A 16,064-nucleotide genomic window follows, 5' to 3' on the forward strand; every position below is an offset into this window, starting at 1 on the left:
ATGAAGCGCGTTTATAGCTAAAAGATATCACAGGATACAGCGACAAAAGATCAATTACATAAATGTCGCTGAGAGTACGCGTGATGTGATTCTCCGTTGTGTAGACGCGCGGCTCAATTTAAACAACGGAAAGAGTCAAAATTTTAAATGTCTCGCGGTCCGGATGAAATGAAGCAAAGGTCCGGATCCGGCCCGCGGTCCGCCAGTTGACGATGCCTGCATTAGAGCATCAAAGCCGGACCTTGCTGTTTTCCGTTAATAACCATGTTTCATAAATTTATACCTCTCAATAAGAATTCGTTTTTAAAGGAACAGTTCGCCTAAAATAATTCCATTATGTACTCACCCTCACATGGTTTCACAACGGAATTTTCATCTGTGGAAGACATTTTTATTGAAATTTGGCTGTTGTTCCGCTCAATCTTTTCCATGCGGTTCCATTCTAGTGTCAAAAATAGGGAGCTTTCAAGTTTTGAGATGCAAAAGCATCATTAAAGTATAATAAAAATGGTCAGTACGACTCGTGCATGTGCTTTTCATGTTCGTGTTTTTGTGTGAACTCTTTCCTGTTCCTGCGCAATTTCCATTTGCAAACACGCCATCTTTCTTCATCCTTATTGTGCATTGTTATACGCTATAATTGTTTTTGCTGCATTCTCTACTGTCAGTCATGCATGAGTTAGGATGTTTATAAAAAGATGAGAATGTATTCACAGATGAAACGTCTGTCGTGTTTCGCAGGAAGAGATGTTGTTAATCTTCTTCCGCTGCTTCCCGTCTTTCGTCTTCTCTCTGTAAGAGAGCACAGCTCCATCACAAGCATGCAAATCCCTTCTCAAATGAAGGCTGGAGGGAAAGTGTGCTCGTCACGTTGCCCATCAGCTGTTCCAGTGAGAAATGAGTACAGTAGACGCTGTTGAATCAAGTGATAGCTTTTCCTAACTATGAATAATTATATGCTGGTATTTACACTATTCTGGACCTCATCTAAACACTAGTGACCCATTTTGAAGTCACGAGAACCACTGATCTAAAGAATCAAATATGTGGCTGATTCACATTCCAGGTGGTAACTGTCAATCCCAACAAGAAGAGTGAAGCTGAAAAGTCAGAATAATGTTCTGATATAAAGCACCAGGAGATTAAAGGCTCTATGTTCCACATGTGCTCATTGCCTCGAGTCCGTTTCACGCAGCCGAGACGTGTCCTGAAATCTTTCATTTCATGCTATGAAGCGTCGGAAAACACAATTATCGGCTAGCCCTAAAATGATTGTCATTGATAACCAGAAGGGGAACTTTCAAATCACTTCAATAGTTATTTATAATGTTTTTTAAATATTTCTCTGTATTTTCAACCCTCCCTTCTCCTCTAGCTGGTTGGTGGAGAGTTTGACCTGGAAGTAAACTTCATCATTCAAGATTCCGAGGGCATCATCTGCATGCTGGAGCTTCTGGAACACTGCGAGATCACCTGCCAGGCGGAAATCTGGAGCATGTTCACCGCTTTATTGCGCAAGAGCGTCCGCAACTTGCAGACATGCACTGAGGTCGGACTCATTCAGAGGCTGCTGCTCGAAATGAGCTCCGTGGACGATATGATCGCAGGTACGAGTGTTCTCCGCCTGACCTCATTCTGCTGTTTCACTTGACCTCTTGTCAAATCCATTTCTTTCTGTTTTCCTAAAGCTATATAAACGGTTCAGCATTACTTTTTGAGCAGCTCTCAGATGAAATGGGCACCATTGCAAAATAAAACCAACGTCATTTTGCACAACCCGAACGGGATTTAATATTTTATAGGTAAATTCGCATGACAAACCCAAAGTCATTTAGATCAAGATGACTTCTTTTTACAGCACACGGCGTGTTTAATAGAGCGTACTGTCTTAAATCTCTTCTGAACGGTGGGTGTGAGATGAAATGGCCAGCGTCTTGCAGATTTCCTTTTGTATAGAAGTCCCGGAGTGACACGGAGAGTGTCTGGAAATGTGGATGAAAGTGCCATTTTCTCAGTGGTGGAATTGATAAGGTTTAGACAGAAGAGAAACCAAGGGCCAGATCTCATTAGGTGCACAGTTTTCTAATGAGATTGAGTGGCAGTTTAGAGCTTTAGTACATTTCAGTTGCTGTTTAACAATGAAGACGAATTTGCTTTGATTAATTCTGTTTGTTACTTGTGTGCATCCATTCAGTTCAATGTTTTACGATCAATGTGCTTCTTTCTCGAAGTGGCAGAGGCAGAGAAGTGCAATCTTTACACAAAAATACTAATGTTTATCTCATTACAGTACTCATGTCCTGTTTTTATAAGGAGGTGTTTTAGGTCCTAATCAGAGTTATTATTGTTTTGATTTTAGTTTTATTGTAGTTTTATTCATATCTTAAATAGGCTTTTTTAGATTTTTAGTTCTTATTTTACCTTAGATAAACGCTTTTTGTCATTTTATTATTTATTTTTTTATGTTGTTACAGTATATAAAATGAATTTATTTTTATTTCTAAGGCAACATTTAAAATGTTCATTAAGCTTTTCAGTTTAGCTGATATTTTATTTTAACTAAAATAACATTGGTCCTAATAAATAAAATATTTCATGAATAGCAAATAACTGTAACCTTTTATATTGTAGGTCAGCCTTACAAAAAACAAACTACCCACTACACATTTTGCACAAGAAATAATATAAATAAATAATAAAACATATTTTGCTTAAATCAAATGAAATAATTTCAGTTAAGAAAATAAATGTTTCATTTTCAAGGTGTTTTCAACATACATAAAATAAATAGTAATAGTATGCATGTTATGCATAAAACAGACTATTTTATCAACATTCTTAAAAAGTTCTGAATTCCCATATTTTGAAAAACCTCTACATTTTCCCATCAATATTATATGTAAGATTTTTCAAAGCCAAACAATGGGATCATTTCTGTATCCTTTGTTTAAAAGAAGGTCTTTCTGTATTTTAACCATTAAGTTTTAATTTGCATTATGATTTTTATATGTATTTTACATTTTGCCTGAATTCTCATTACCATAACGAGTCGAGACATTATATTGTGATTATTTTTATCTATTTATTTATTTGTAATTCCTTTTATTCTCAAAGGTGACTCATTAGATTCTTATCATTATAAAACAATTATGTCTTTTTATTTAGGTCAGTGTAAACAGAGATTACAAATACCACCGTGTTGTATAAATGCTCAGATCTGAGGCCTTACAGATTTCAGTTTGTCAGTTTGATCTTTCTTACCTTATTTTTCACCATGTTATGTTACACTGTGCTGGATGTTGCACACATTCAGCAAAGTTGTTGCTCATCCGGACCTGATGTCTATTGTGTTTTCTGACTGCATGTGTGTTTGTTCCCCATGACCCTGATAAACAGACCTTCTGGTGGACATGCTGGGAGTTCTGGCCAGCTACAGCATCACGGTCAAAGAACTCAAATTGCTCTTCAGCATGCTGAGAGGAGAAGGAGGATTGTGGGTAAGTCCATAAAAAATAAGTGAAAACTAATGTGGGATCTCTGTGGGGTTGTTAGCCTCACCTCTTTGGAGAACGTCGAGTCTTTTAGACCTCTCGAGCAATCAACCGCAGAGCAAACCCAGCCTGCCCGGCTATCGACTGACTCTCCTCCAGAGCGAAGGATATTGACAGAATATCGACTGACGCCAGACACCACAGCGAGGATGTTGTCACAGTAGCTTTAAGTTTTTGGATAGACTGAAGTACCCCACCGGAGGTAAAAGACTTGCTGGAGGACCCGTATACTTCAATGAGAAAATATATATCACAGGAAAGAAAAAGTACAACTATTTGATTAGAGAAAACACATTAGAATATGACTCAAATCTGGCTTCTTAAAGGGAGAGTTCACCCCAAAATAAAATTGACATGTATTCACCCTCCTGTCTTGGTATGACTTTTTCGTCTGTGGAACAGAAAAGAAGATATTTTGTGAAATGTCTCCGTGGTGCCATGTAATGGAAGTCAATAGGGGCCATGTTGTTTGGTTGCAAACATTCTTCCAATTATCGAACATGTTTGTGTTTTGCAACATAAAGAAAGTCATACAAGGTTTGCAAGACATAAGGATGAGTAAATGATTAAGAATTTTGAATTTTTGAGTGAACGGTCCCTTTAAATCAGAGCTGGCTGCAGAACTGTCATTTAAAGTTAAAGGTGTGATGAACTGGGCTTGTTTATTGTTTTATACTGTTGTCTGAGGTCTACTTATGACGTCCGCATGGTTTTTTACATTCAAAAACATCAAAATCAATAAGTAATAGGCTATTTTCTACTCGGGTTTTGAGGCCGGCTTGACATACGATCGGTTTGAATGGGCGCTCCGCCATGAAGGCTTGGAAGTAAACGCCCACTGCTATGATTGGATAGAAGTTTGCGTAGTAAACTTAGTTGGAGCCTTCTGTGAATTTGGTTAGACACGTAACGTTAGGTTACACGTTCGCCCTATTCGCACAGGATTAGTATTATCTGGGGACCTCGTGTGATTTATTAATGACCTCCCCGCATCTGTATTTCAGGGCATATCAAGCGATCTCTAACAAAGCAATAGTGACGGATAGTACAAATATGTTGTTCTCACATAAGATTGCTGCACCATTCCTATCGGATCCAATATTGACGGCACAGCACTGGTTTTTCATTTTAGTCTCTCTGCAAATCCATTGTCGACCTCTGCCTTGTTCAGAAAGGAATCTCCGGTAATGTTTTACCCACATGAGCTGGAACGTCTTTAAAAATAAACTTCAGCCACGCATTACTAATGTGGGAATCCGAAGGAAGGTTATGCAGCGACTTATTTTGCGATCTTTAACGGCATGTTTATTGCTTGCTCGCTCTATCTGGTTCCGCGCAACTTGTGTTACTTCAGTACTGTCATGCGTGAACCAGTGGGCGGGGCTAGAGAAGTCATCGTTGATATTCTTCTGTGGAGGCGGTGTTCAACATATCAATGACGTCACAGACAGGTGCATTCCAGGACCTGGCGTTCGCTGGGCCTGCTGTCAATAACAGTTGTCATTTCAGTAACAAGGGTGTTTGACACTTACATGATGTTCGCTTGAATACGATTCCCTCTTATGTAACAAAAGCTCGGGTTAAAATTGTGGTTTTAATTCATGGCACCTTTAAGCCCTTGTTTTCTGAATAATGTTGTGATAGCACCACAGAGCCAGTTCTACATTTATCTTTATCTAACTTACAGGTAGATTAGTTCTAGTTCATAATACATACACATTTTAGCGTTTGACATAGAAAAATCTGATTTAATGAGTAACTTACTCCGTGTCATCCACAGCCGAGACACGCTGTCAAGCTGCTCTCAGTTCTCACTCAGATGGCACAGAGACATGGACCAGACACTTTCTTCAACTTCCCTGGGCGAAGTGCAGCTGTGAGTGTTGTTTGCCATAATTCACCATAATGTGCATGTGCAATCAAGTGATGTGTTGAACACTTTGAAGTCAAAAGCTTGCCGGTGGTGTTATTTAGGTAAACTTATACAACTGCATCTGAATATAGTTTTCCTGTAGCTCAGTGGTAAGAGCATTGCGTTAACAATGCAAGGTTGTGGGTTGGATCCCAGGGGATTGCACATACCTATGTATAAATGTATAGGATAAAGCAATGTAAGTCGCTTTGGATAAAAGCGTCTGCCAAATGCATAAATGTAAATGTAAATGAATATGCTTGCCGTTCCTTTTTAGTGCATAAACTTGTTGTGCACACACAGAGATCATTTATTTTCATGATTGCCAAATGTGTTTTGTGAAAATTCAATTGAGAGCCATATGTAACATAAAATAAAAGAAGATAAATGTATACCGTCCTTGTGGCAGGCGATTGCATTACCTCCTATTGCCAAATGGCCTTATCAGAATGGCTTTACCCTCAACACCTGGTTCCGCATGGATCCTCTCAACAACATCAATGTGGACAAAGACAAACCCTACCTTTACTGGTGAGTAAAGCGTATGCATTCATGTACAGTATTTATGTAGACAGACGGATGAGCTGCATCACTAAGTGGCTTTGCTCCATTATTTTATGTCGTTTTTTCACTCATGTTCTGGCTGGTTGGCCACTTATATAATGGTTTTGTTTTCTGATGATGTGGTGGATTAGAGCCGCATAAAAGGGAATTAGGTCAGATGCTCCTGATTAAACCAGGAGGTGTTTGAATCCATGGTAGAATGTTCTTGATTCGCACACAGATCTCTGCAGAGGGACACTGGGGTGGAAACGGGCATTAATTCGGGCTTTTAATGTCAGGCAGGCAAATAGAACATCGTATGTAGAGACTTGTGGGTAATTAGAGCTCAGATCAATAGCAGAGAAGTGTGTTTATTGGCTGCGGTTCCAGGAATGAGTGAAGATGGCTCTCAAAGGAGGGAAAGAGAGAGAGAGAGAGAGAGAGAGAGAGAGAGAGGGAAAGTCAACATCCGTTTTTAAACAGCAGCCTTGTTCAAAACTGACCAGAATTGCTGATTATGATATTGGTGTGATGGTGTTAAGCTTCTTAACTGGCTTTAAACGGACAGTTCATACTAACATGAAAATTCTGTCATCATTTTCTACTCTCGAGTTGTTCCAAATCTGTATAAATGTCTTTGCTCCGATGAACACAGAGAAAGATATTTGGAAGAATGCTTGTAACCAAACGGAGCTTGGCCACCATTGGCTACTGTAGTAGTAAAAATGAATTGCTTTCCTACATTCTTTATTGAAAATATCTTCTTTCGTGTTGATCAGAACAAAGAAATTTACACAGATTTGGAACAACTTGAGGGCAACTCATGCACCACTGCTTTTAGTTCAAAATTACTTCTTCGATGCTAAATCTATTGAAAATGATAGAATTTCTCGCATTTTGTTCATGCAGATTCTTCCATCACACAGTATGTAAAGCCCGCCATTGTGAACCGCCCCAGGGTCTGTGAGAAGGTTACAAAACAGTGTTGTTGAAGACCACCACGCTAGAATTAAAGGAGTAGTTCACTTCAAAATTTGCCCCCATTCACTTTCCATAGTCATTTTTATTCCTGCTATGGAAAGTCAATGGGGCACATTTTGAAGTGAACTGGTCCTTTAACTCCAGCGGTTAGGGTTTGAGAGTGAACACTGTCCCGGTTTTTGTTCGGATGCCAGATCTTAAGCCTGAAGTTGCCAAGTGCAGGATTGCTCTCATAAACTCAGAGTTGAGTCTGTGTGTGACACACATTTAGAAGAAAAGGAGATGTTCGCACTATCGATTCGGGCTGAGAATCATTACACACGCTGTATACTCTTGTTGAGAAAACACACAGGAGCTGTCTGTTGTATTGTAGCTTAATTTCTGGCACGAAACAGCTTATATTGTAGGAAACAAGGAGCAGAAAACGAAACCGCATCTTGATTTTGTCCTGTCACAGCTGTTTTGGAGCAGGAAACAGAATTCTTCTGCATAGTTTCATGAATATGTTGAACATTATATACTGTATTGAATTTCATTTGCTGGTTAGCTGGTTGGCAATCCATTCTTATTTACATATACTGTACGTTTGTTTACACTTTTGCCCAAAGCATCTTAGAACATCGAAGCTAAACAGTTTATTATACTGTATATGAGTGTTGCTAGTGCCATTCTCGATCAATTTCTTTCAATTTTCCAACAAAGAAGTGCTTTTTAAAAACCAGCATTTAAAAACCAGCAAAAAGACCAGTAAAACCTTGGTGTCCATGTAACACCAGCAAGCCACAAATAGAAATGTAATGTATGTTGCTAGTACCAAGGACTTTGTATTACGGTTTACAGTACAGATTTATTTACTGTTCATTTTCAGTTTCCGCACGAGCAAAGGCATCGGATACTCGGCACATTTTGTGGGGAACTGCTTGATAGTGACGTCACTGAAGTCAAAAGGAAAGGGCTTCCAGCACTGCGTGAAGTACGACTTCCAACCCCGCAAGGTACAATGTCATTTTCCGTTCAGCTTCTCTCTCTCTCTTTCCCTAGAAATCTGCTGATTGCATTTTGAAGAGCAAAAGTTGAGTGGAAGCACTTCTGAATTTCTCGCTGTGATCTTCAGTAAAATTTAGATGCCGTCTCGGGGGATAGGAGCCAGCTAACTGGGCTTAAAAGTTTTGTTTACAAACTGTTGCGAAACCCCAGGGCATGAGATAACTGGGGACATTTTCCATATTTGTTTTGTTCAAATCAAAGGGAAAATCTCTTGGAATTTACTTCACAGCTGCTGCAGTTTGAAACATCTGTCTCATAAGTGCTTTTCCTGTTTCTCACCAATTTGTGTTACTCGTGGCTAGGGAAATCTTTATAAATGTTACAGTTTACTTTCTTTGTTGAGTCTTGTTTGAAAGGGCTTGCTATGGAGTACATGGTTTTGATACACACATTTGGTTCTAATCTAATCTTAACGGTCTGATAAATTTAGCGACATCTAGTGGTGAGGTTGCGAATTGCAACCAATGGCTCACTCCGCCCCTCCCTTTTGAAACACTATGGTGGCTGACAAGGATGTCGTCACGTTCACGCTTCTTTGCCGAAGGAGATAACGTATATACGAAATGCGCTCTGTAGAGCAGTTTGTCCCTTTAGGGCTACTGTAGAAACAATATGGCGAATTCCATGTAAGGGGACCCGCAGTGTATGTAAATAGAAATAGCTCATTCTAAGGTCATAAAACATAACGCTTCATTATGTAAGGTCTTTATACACCTCTGGAGACATACTGTAGTTATGTATGTGATATTGCATCTCTGTCAATAGATCCTCCAACAATGTACATACTGGACCTTTAAGTATAGTGCTTAACATTAGAGCATAGTGCATTTACAATTTACATGTTAAAGGTGCAGTTTGTAACAATTTTGCAGTAAAATATCCAAAAACCACTAAGCTAGTGTTATATTTTGTTCAGCTGAGTACTTACAATATCTCAAATGTTTCCAACTACTTGTAAATCGTGAGAAAATCGCCAGTCTAAACAGTGACACGGAGCTGTGCAGTCGCCTGTCAATGGTGTCGTATCCGTGTTCCCCTCCGTTACCGCCTTTACTGACGTAGAAACCGCATGACAACAGCGTCGTGGACAAATGCGTCTAGCAAGCCACTAACTTGTTTCGAGCAGCCACTTATTTATGGACCACAATTATTCGCAACATGTATAAAACTTTACCTCATCCGCTAACATGATTTTGTCGTTCCCGTCTGATTGATGGCCATCAGCGGTGGAGTTGAAGACAACAGATCCCATCATTCCACGCTCCTACACAGCGTCATCAAGCTACGGCATTGTTGTTGTTTTGATCGTGCGCCCTCTAGCTGCGGTTTTTACAAACTGCACCTTTAAGTGTGTCTGCTAGATACATGAGGTTGGGGCACATTCTTTGTGTTTATTGTAACCAGTGTTTACTAGAATAATAGCAGTGCTTTAATGATGCACAGATATGTTAAGGAGAAAAATGCTCTTTTACATCCCACCGGATTAATGTTGAAGTAACAAATGACATTTTTTTACTAAATTAAATAAGTGTCTGAAATCTTTTGCTCAGAAGGATTATTCTTCTTGCTAAATTTAATCATCTATTGTATTTTCAAAAGAGCCATGTTCTCCTCAAAATAAGCTAGTGAGGAGGTAAAGATACAGTAAAAACAGCACTGTGGGATGTTATAGTTCTTTGCTTTAAGACAATTCAACACTGAGCACACAAAGCTTTCTGTTATAAATGATGTGAGCGCTGCGGTACTCTAGTCTGAAACTCTGCATCATATCGTGATTCTTTTGTGTTGTGGAAATGAAATCTGTAATGACCCTTGTCTCTCGCTAACTAAACCTGCCTTTAGTTCCTCACTTCCTATCGTCTCTCTCTCTCTCTCTCTCTCTCTCTCTCTCTCTCTCTGTCTCTCTCTCTCTCTCTCTCTGTCTGTTTTCTCTTCACTCAAGATCGGATGTATTATTTATATCTAAATGCAAATTCTGCTGCATTAGACCTTCTGCCTGCTGCCCATGAAAAGGGTTTTGGGTGACTTTTGTTTCAAGCGAGAGAGAGATTGAGATGAATAAAGCTTCTGTGATTTTCATTTAAGGGCAAAAGTCCTCAGATAACAAGGATAATAAATGCAAATATGAAGTGAATTTCTTTATGTTCGTTTTCATTTCTCAGACTTTTTTGCTTTTTAAAAATTAAGGATAATTGGGTAATAAATGTGATGTCAACAGCTGTTTTTGTTTCTATGTACGAAACCCAGCCATGTCAGGATTTGTATAATTTGGTTAGCTTCTACCAAGTGTGTTGGACACACAGCTTTTGATATCATCAACAAAAGTTTGGCTTGATTTGCATTTAGCATTCATCTACTGTCAGAGGACTTGATGAAAATAACATTTAAATGAACATTGTGATTACAGTAATCAAAACATCTAGAAGGATTTGTCTTTTTATCCTCCAGTGGTACATGATCAGCATCGTCCACATCTATAACCGCTGGAGGAACAGTGAGATACGCTGCTACGTCAACGGACAGCTCGTCTCCTACGGCGACATGGCTTGGCATGTCAACACCAATGACGTAAGAACACTTTCCTGTCGCTCTCTCCGTCTGAAGAAGTGCATTCTGACTGGAAAATATTTGATCTTTAAAAATATTAATTAAAGGGTGAGGGTTTACCTATGTGTTCATCGTTTATTTCCCCTTATGTCATTCAAAACCTGTATATGACTCTTTCTTCTGTGGAACACAAAAGAAGATATTTTGAGAAATGTCTCAGCGGTTTTTTGCCCAATGTTGTTTGGGCACTGACGTTCTTCAAAATTTCTTCTTTTGTGTTCTGCAGAAAAAAGAAAGCCATACAAGTTCTACAACACATCTAGTTCCGGAGTAAATAAATGGCATTCATTCTTGCCTTGTTTTCTTTGCATTCTGTATATTTTAGAAAAAAAAGGGACCATTTAATAATAGGGATTAAAGGATTTAATTCAAATGAACAGACGTGTTCCCTTTTTTGCAGTATCTCACTGAAAGCAATGTAAATGTATGATAATTAAAAGGTTGGACAGCAGGGTTTAACCTCACATCTCTTAGGTGCTCATTTCGATTAAACTAATAAGCATGTTTCAGCGCATAATAACATCTCAGTAATAGTGCACTGTGAGCCTCTGTTCCTGGATTAGTAACCAACACTTAGATTTATTATTATTATTACCCTGTCCATACTTGTACTCGCTGTATTTCACACAAATTCTGTGTTCTTATCGTCTTGCCTTTATAATCCATTTTTGTGAGATTTCAGCTGAGAACTCCAAGCTGTTCCCTTCATGTGCTTATCACAGAGCTACGACAAATGTTTCCTGGGCTCCTCTGAGACGGCGGACGCCAACCGGGTGTTCTGCGGACAGCTCGGAGCCATCTATGTGTTCAGCGAAGCGCTAAACCCTGCTCAGATATTCGCCATCCATCAACTAGGGCCTGGATACAAGGTACGCATCAGGTTTGCCAAAGTGTGTTACACGCTATTGCTCTGGCACTCTCGATCTGAAAGATCATTTATTGCTTTGTGTGTGACGTTTGATTATTGATTCATGTGGATGTTTGTTTTACCATACGGAGAAAAACATTCATTACAGCTAAAAATCAAAGCTGAGAAAAAAGTTTAAAACCTTGAAGGTCACTTGCGATAAATGTTTCTCTTGTCCTCAAAACTTTTTTTTTTAAACTTTTTAGTTGTCTACAATTATTTTTGTAGACATGAATATAATTGTTCAAGCATATTAGTTTCTTTCATTACAAGCTGATTTTGACTGAATAATGCATAGTCCATAAGAGCCCAGCATTATATTTTTCTACAAATTCTACACTGTACAAAAAAGAGAAATCCTGTTAAAAACATAAATACTTTACAGATTTTTTTTTCTTTTTCTTTTTTTAATGGTTTTTACTGTATTTATAAAGACTTTTTTTGCCATCATATGTGAAAAATCTGTAAAAATAAAAAGTAACAGTAAATTTCTGTAAAAAGACAAAGGATGAATAGACTTGAATTGATACAATTCTTAGCATTTTTAGTAAAAACATACTTCCCATGGTTCTGTGAGTTTACTATTATTCTAATATGTCAAAAATATAAATTAATAAGTGAGTTCGTGTCCCTAATCTTTTAAATAGTCTCAATTTTATTATTTTTATTATTATTTTTCCATAATACTTATGTGAAATAAGAAAAGAAGATATAATAACGTTGATTTTTTCACATTAAAACATTAATTTACATTTACATATTTCAAATATTTTAAGTTTACATTAAAATGTAATGTTTTCTTATAGATTTCTGACTAGACAGATATGGTGATATGGTGGTAAAACTAAAGTAAAATTTACTTTACCAAAAAAACAAAAGTACTAATTATGGTTTAACCCTAAAAGTGGCATAAAGCAAACAATAAAGCCTCATGTGTTTATATTTTTTAAATGTTTTTTTTGTATATCCAGTAAGTTGTTCTCTAGATTATGGTGTTCCTTCAGGTAGATCTTGTTTACAAATAGGTTGTAAAACTCTTTTTTGCCATTTTTGTTGGTCCTGGAGAACATTCTTATTAATCATATTTGTTTTAGGGTGAACGTGAGGATATGACATAGGTTATTGTTTAGGCTTGGGGTTAAACTATGTTTCTATGACATAATGTCGTTCCAGATCCAACACAACATGTCTTACTTGGCAAACCCGGTGACCTTTGAATATTTACTAATTATCAGAGCCTTGCGGGTGAACCTGCACTATTTGCAACCTTGCTGTCATGCATTATTGATTCTGCACAGATTCTCAGTTATGCTTCTTAATGAAATCTTTAATTCATGAAGTCTCCTGATAGTTCATATCCTCAGTTGCCTTTCATGTCCCTGACCTTTTGTCACTAATTCTCAAGGTGCTTTTGAAGATTTACCATTTAATTGCATGCATGGGGTAAATGGGGCAGGTTGCTGCCAGTTTCAAGGCTGTGTCCTTATTAAATATGGAGTTCTGTCATATTAGTAATTGGGGCTTACAGGACTTTGTGTCGTGAGAAGTCTGTTGTTTTGAGAAACACCATGTAGGCTTTGACTAGCAAACCAATCACATGCATTGAACGAATAACACGTGTGCCTTAACAGGTTGTAAAAAAGATTTACAGCGGATTTTCAAAGATCTCATGTATGAATGATGAGCTGTTTCTAATTCAATTGCAAATTCTATCACCATTTTGGTCGTCTTAGCTCAGTTACGATTGTGATTTAATGATGGTCTGTGAAGTCTTCAAGGACAAACGGATGCTAAAAGCATCGCTAACCATTTCACATCCGAGTTTCTTTTTTACCTTGTCTGTTTGAACTACCCAGGAAGCATCTCCGCTGGCTCTTCTCTAATCAGTTTGGGCTGGTCATTTCCCTTATTAATTGTGGTTAGACCTCAGATTCCCACTGCACCGCATGCAGTCATGACAGGCAGGTTCACAGGAATAATGAGCCGTCTGCTGCGGGGGGAATGCAATTACCCACCACAGATGAACCTGTGAATAGAGTCTCTCAAAGGCTGAAAGGGGCTGTATATCTGTGGAGTGCCAACCATCAGGCTGTCTGTCAACTCTTTTGGCCGATTAGTTGAATCTACCTGATCGAGAAACAGTGTGGAAACTGTTCAAGTTGACATAGCAGTGGTAGTCCACCGGGCTTAGATCTGACTCGATGAGAAGTGTGATTAATGGGTTTTTCATTGTGATGGATACGCTCCGTTTTGTGGCCATGAAATAATGAAAATAATGGTGCAAAATTCAGTAGTCCTTTGGCAGATGCTTTTCTCCAAAGTGGCTTACAGTGCGGTGCAGCATATATTTCAAGTGTATTTTAAGAATACTTTAGGTAGTAAGTATTACTAGTAGTATACTATTTCAGAACTATTAAGTATACTTTATGTAGTAAGTACTATTAAGGCCTTTTCACACTGCGCTTAACCCCGGGTTATCTTCATTCTAAACCCCGCCTTTAACCCCGGGTAAACGAACGTTTCACACTTGTAATTTTGAAGCGGGGTTATCTCCGCATTTTACCCGGGGTTATGAAACCCGAAGCTCCGAAGCAGGGTTAACGCCGCATTGCGGTGGCAACGTGTGCAGTGTGAAACGAAGCGGGGGTAGAATGATATGGCCAGATGCTTAGCAACGGACACCCAATCAAAAACTGAACAGCATTTACCTCGTTTCACAAGCTGTGCACAGTCACCGAATCTCCGTGCGCTCTGTAAACAATCCTTTGAGTTTTTATTTATTTGAGTAAGTAACGTATGTCTTAGGAGGCTTAAAACAACCAAAAATGTGCGATTTGCGAGGCATCATCTTTTCCCGGATGCGGAACAACGAGGTATTCGGTTATTTAAAGTGACCACACACTGTTTTTATTCAGTCAGTTTGACGCTGCAGTATTTATTCAATCATGACTGTTGACACCGCAAATATGCAAATAGTGTATCGAGCACAGAAATACTACGTAATACGCCCAACTGGTTTTTTGACAAGTTGACCATGTTAAGCATGAGAAGCCAGCACGTTTAACAGTGTAAAGAAGTCAGAATGCATGACACGCCGTTGCACCACCCCTTTAAGTATGTTTTATGTAGTAAGTACGAGTAGTAGTATAACTGCTATTTCAATACTATCTGGGACTATTTTGGCCCACTTTTAATTTATAAGAGTGCAATCTTAAGTATACTTTACTTGTAACACTTTCATAACACAGCTAGTTTACAACTACTAGAACGTACATTCTGAGCAAGTATATTTTTTGAAAGGTACACATTGGGGCCCTATCGTACACCCGGCGCAACACTATGCAAGGCACAGCGTAAGTGTTTTTGCTAGTTTCAACCCGACGCAGTTCTCATTTTCCCGTCCTGTTTAAATAGCAAATGCATTTACGCTCATTTGTGCGCCCATGGGTGTGTTGGTCTAAAAAGAGGTGTTTTCAGGCGCATTGTTGGCACGTTGCTATTCTGAGGAACTGAAAATAGACTGCGCCATAGACCAACTCAAACCTGGTCTAAAGTCAATGGTGCAATATTTATTTTGTTATTTAAAGAGCACATTAGTAGAAAATACGGCTCTGGGCGGGTCCACAACGCGCTTTCACTTTACTTATTACACAGAGGGAAGGAGCACACAAACATGCCAAATATAAAAATAAATGGAGTACAATGTAAAAGATTATTATTGTGCATAAAGATAAAAATCTGGCTTGTCCTGTGGTCTGCTTGCGCACTTTAACCTCACGCACGAGCAGATGCGTTTCCTCTCTAGAGAAGCATCCACTGGCTCTTAAAGGGAATGAGAGATGAGACTCTGATTTGTTTACTGCACGCTACGCCCCCAAAACACCCATTGCTCATTAAGAGAATCAGGACAATCCGTTTAGACCATGCGCCCGGGCGCGCCGACCGTTTTCCCGTCGTTAAAAGTGGATTCGGACACGCCCTGAGTGCACTTGCGCCTTGCGCTTTAGACCATGCGCTTAGATCGTTAAAATAGGACCCATAGTCTGAAAGTATACATCATTGTTTTTAGTTTAAAAGGAGTTTACTCATAGTGCATTTAGATAAACATTTTTGAAAGGAAAAGTTATGCTCAACCAAATGAGGAAGAAAATGTATGGAAGCAGAGAACATAAAATCTACTAACACTGGTTTGAAGATAAGAGACAATTTAGTCTTTTTGATATAAAAATAGTACCAAGCAAAACATTTTTCTGACTACTCAAGATACATTCAGAAGTTCGGCAGTACCATTCAACACACAATTGGGAGAGGGATAAATTGAGGATGTAATTTAATGTTAGAAAACTAATCAAACCATTAACCTAACTGGATAAATATTTAACCAGACAACCAACCAGCTCCTGGTTTCCCATGCCTCAAAGCGGTTCAAGTCTGTTTCCCCCCGCCCTTTAGGAACACATTAAATGAGTTCAGCTTCCTGTTGCTACTCATTGCCACTTGACAGGGCTTTTTGAAA

The 16,064-nt window shown here is 38.7% G+C and overlaps 1 protein-coding gene across 4 annotated transcripts in view; it reads left to right on the forward strand.

Moving 5' to 3' along the window:
• The window catches only part of nbeab (neurobeachin b), a 237,383-nt gene that overhangs the window by 61,893 nt on the left and 159,426 nt on the right, over nucleotides 1-16,064 (forward strand). For all 4 annotated transcript variants that reach the window (XM_057350789.1, XM_057350791.1, XM_057350790.1 and 1 more), the window contains exons 2-8: nucleotides 1,376-1,607; nucleotides 3,397-3,497; nucleotides 5,332-5,427; nucleotides 5,873-5,994; nucleotides 7,856-7,982; nucleotides 10,483-10,602; nucleotides 11,364-11,510. In XM_057350789.1, coding sequence (XP_057206772.1) covers nucleotides 1,376-1,607; nucleotides 3,397-3,497; nucleotides 5,332-5,427; nucleotides 5,873-5,994; nucleotides 7,856-7,982; nucleotides 10,483-10,602; nucleotides 11,364-11,510 — 945 coding nt within the window. The remainder of the gene's footprint in view (nucleotides 1-1,375; nucleotides 1,608-3,396; nucleotides 3,498-5,331; nucleotides 5,428-5,872; nucleotides 5,995-7,855; nucleotides 7,983-10,482; nucleotides 10,603-11,363; nucleotides 11,511-16,064) is intronic.

This window comes from Triplophysa rosa, linkage group LG14 (assembly GCF_024868665.1).
Source record: "Triplophysa rosa linkage group LG14, Trosa_1v2, whole genome shotgun sequence".
Lineage (NCBI taxonomy): Eukaryota > Metazoa > Chordata > Actinopteri > Cypriniformes > Nemacheilidae > Triplophysa > Triplophysa rosa.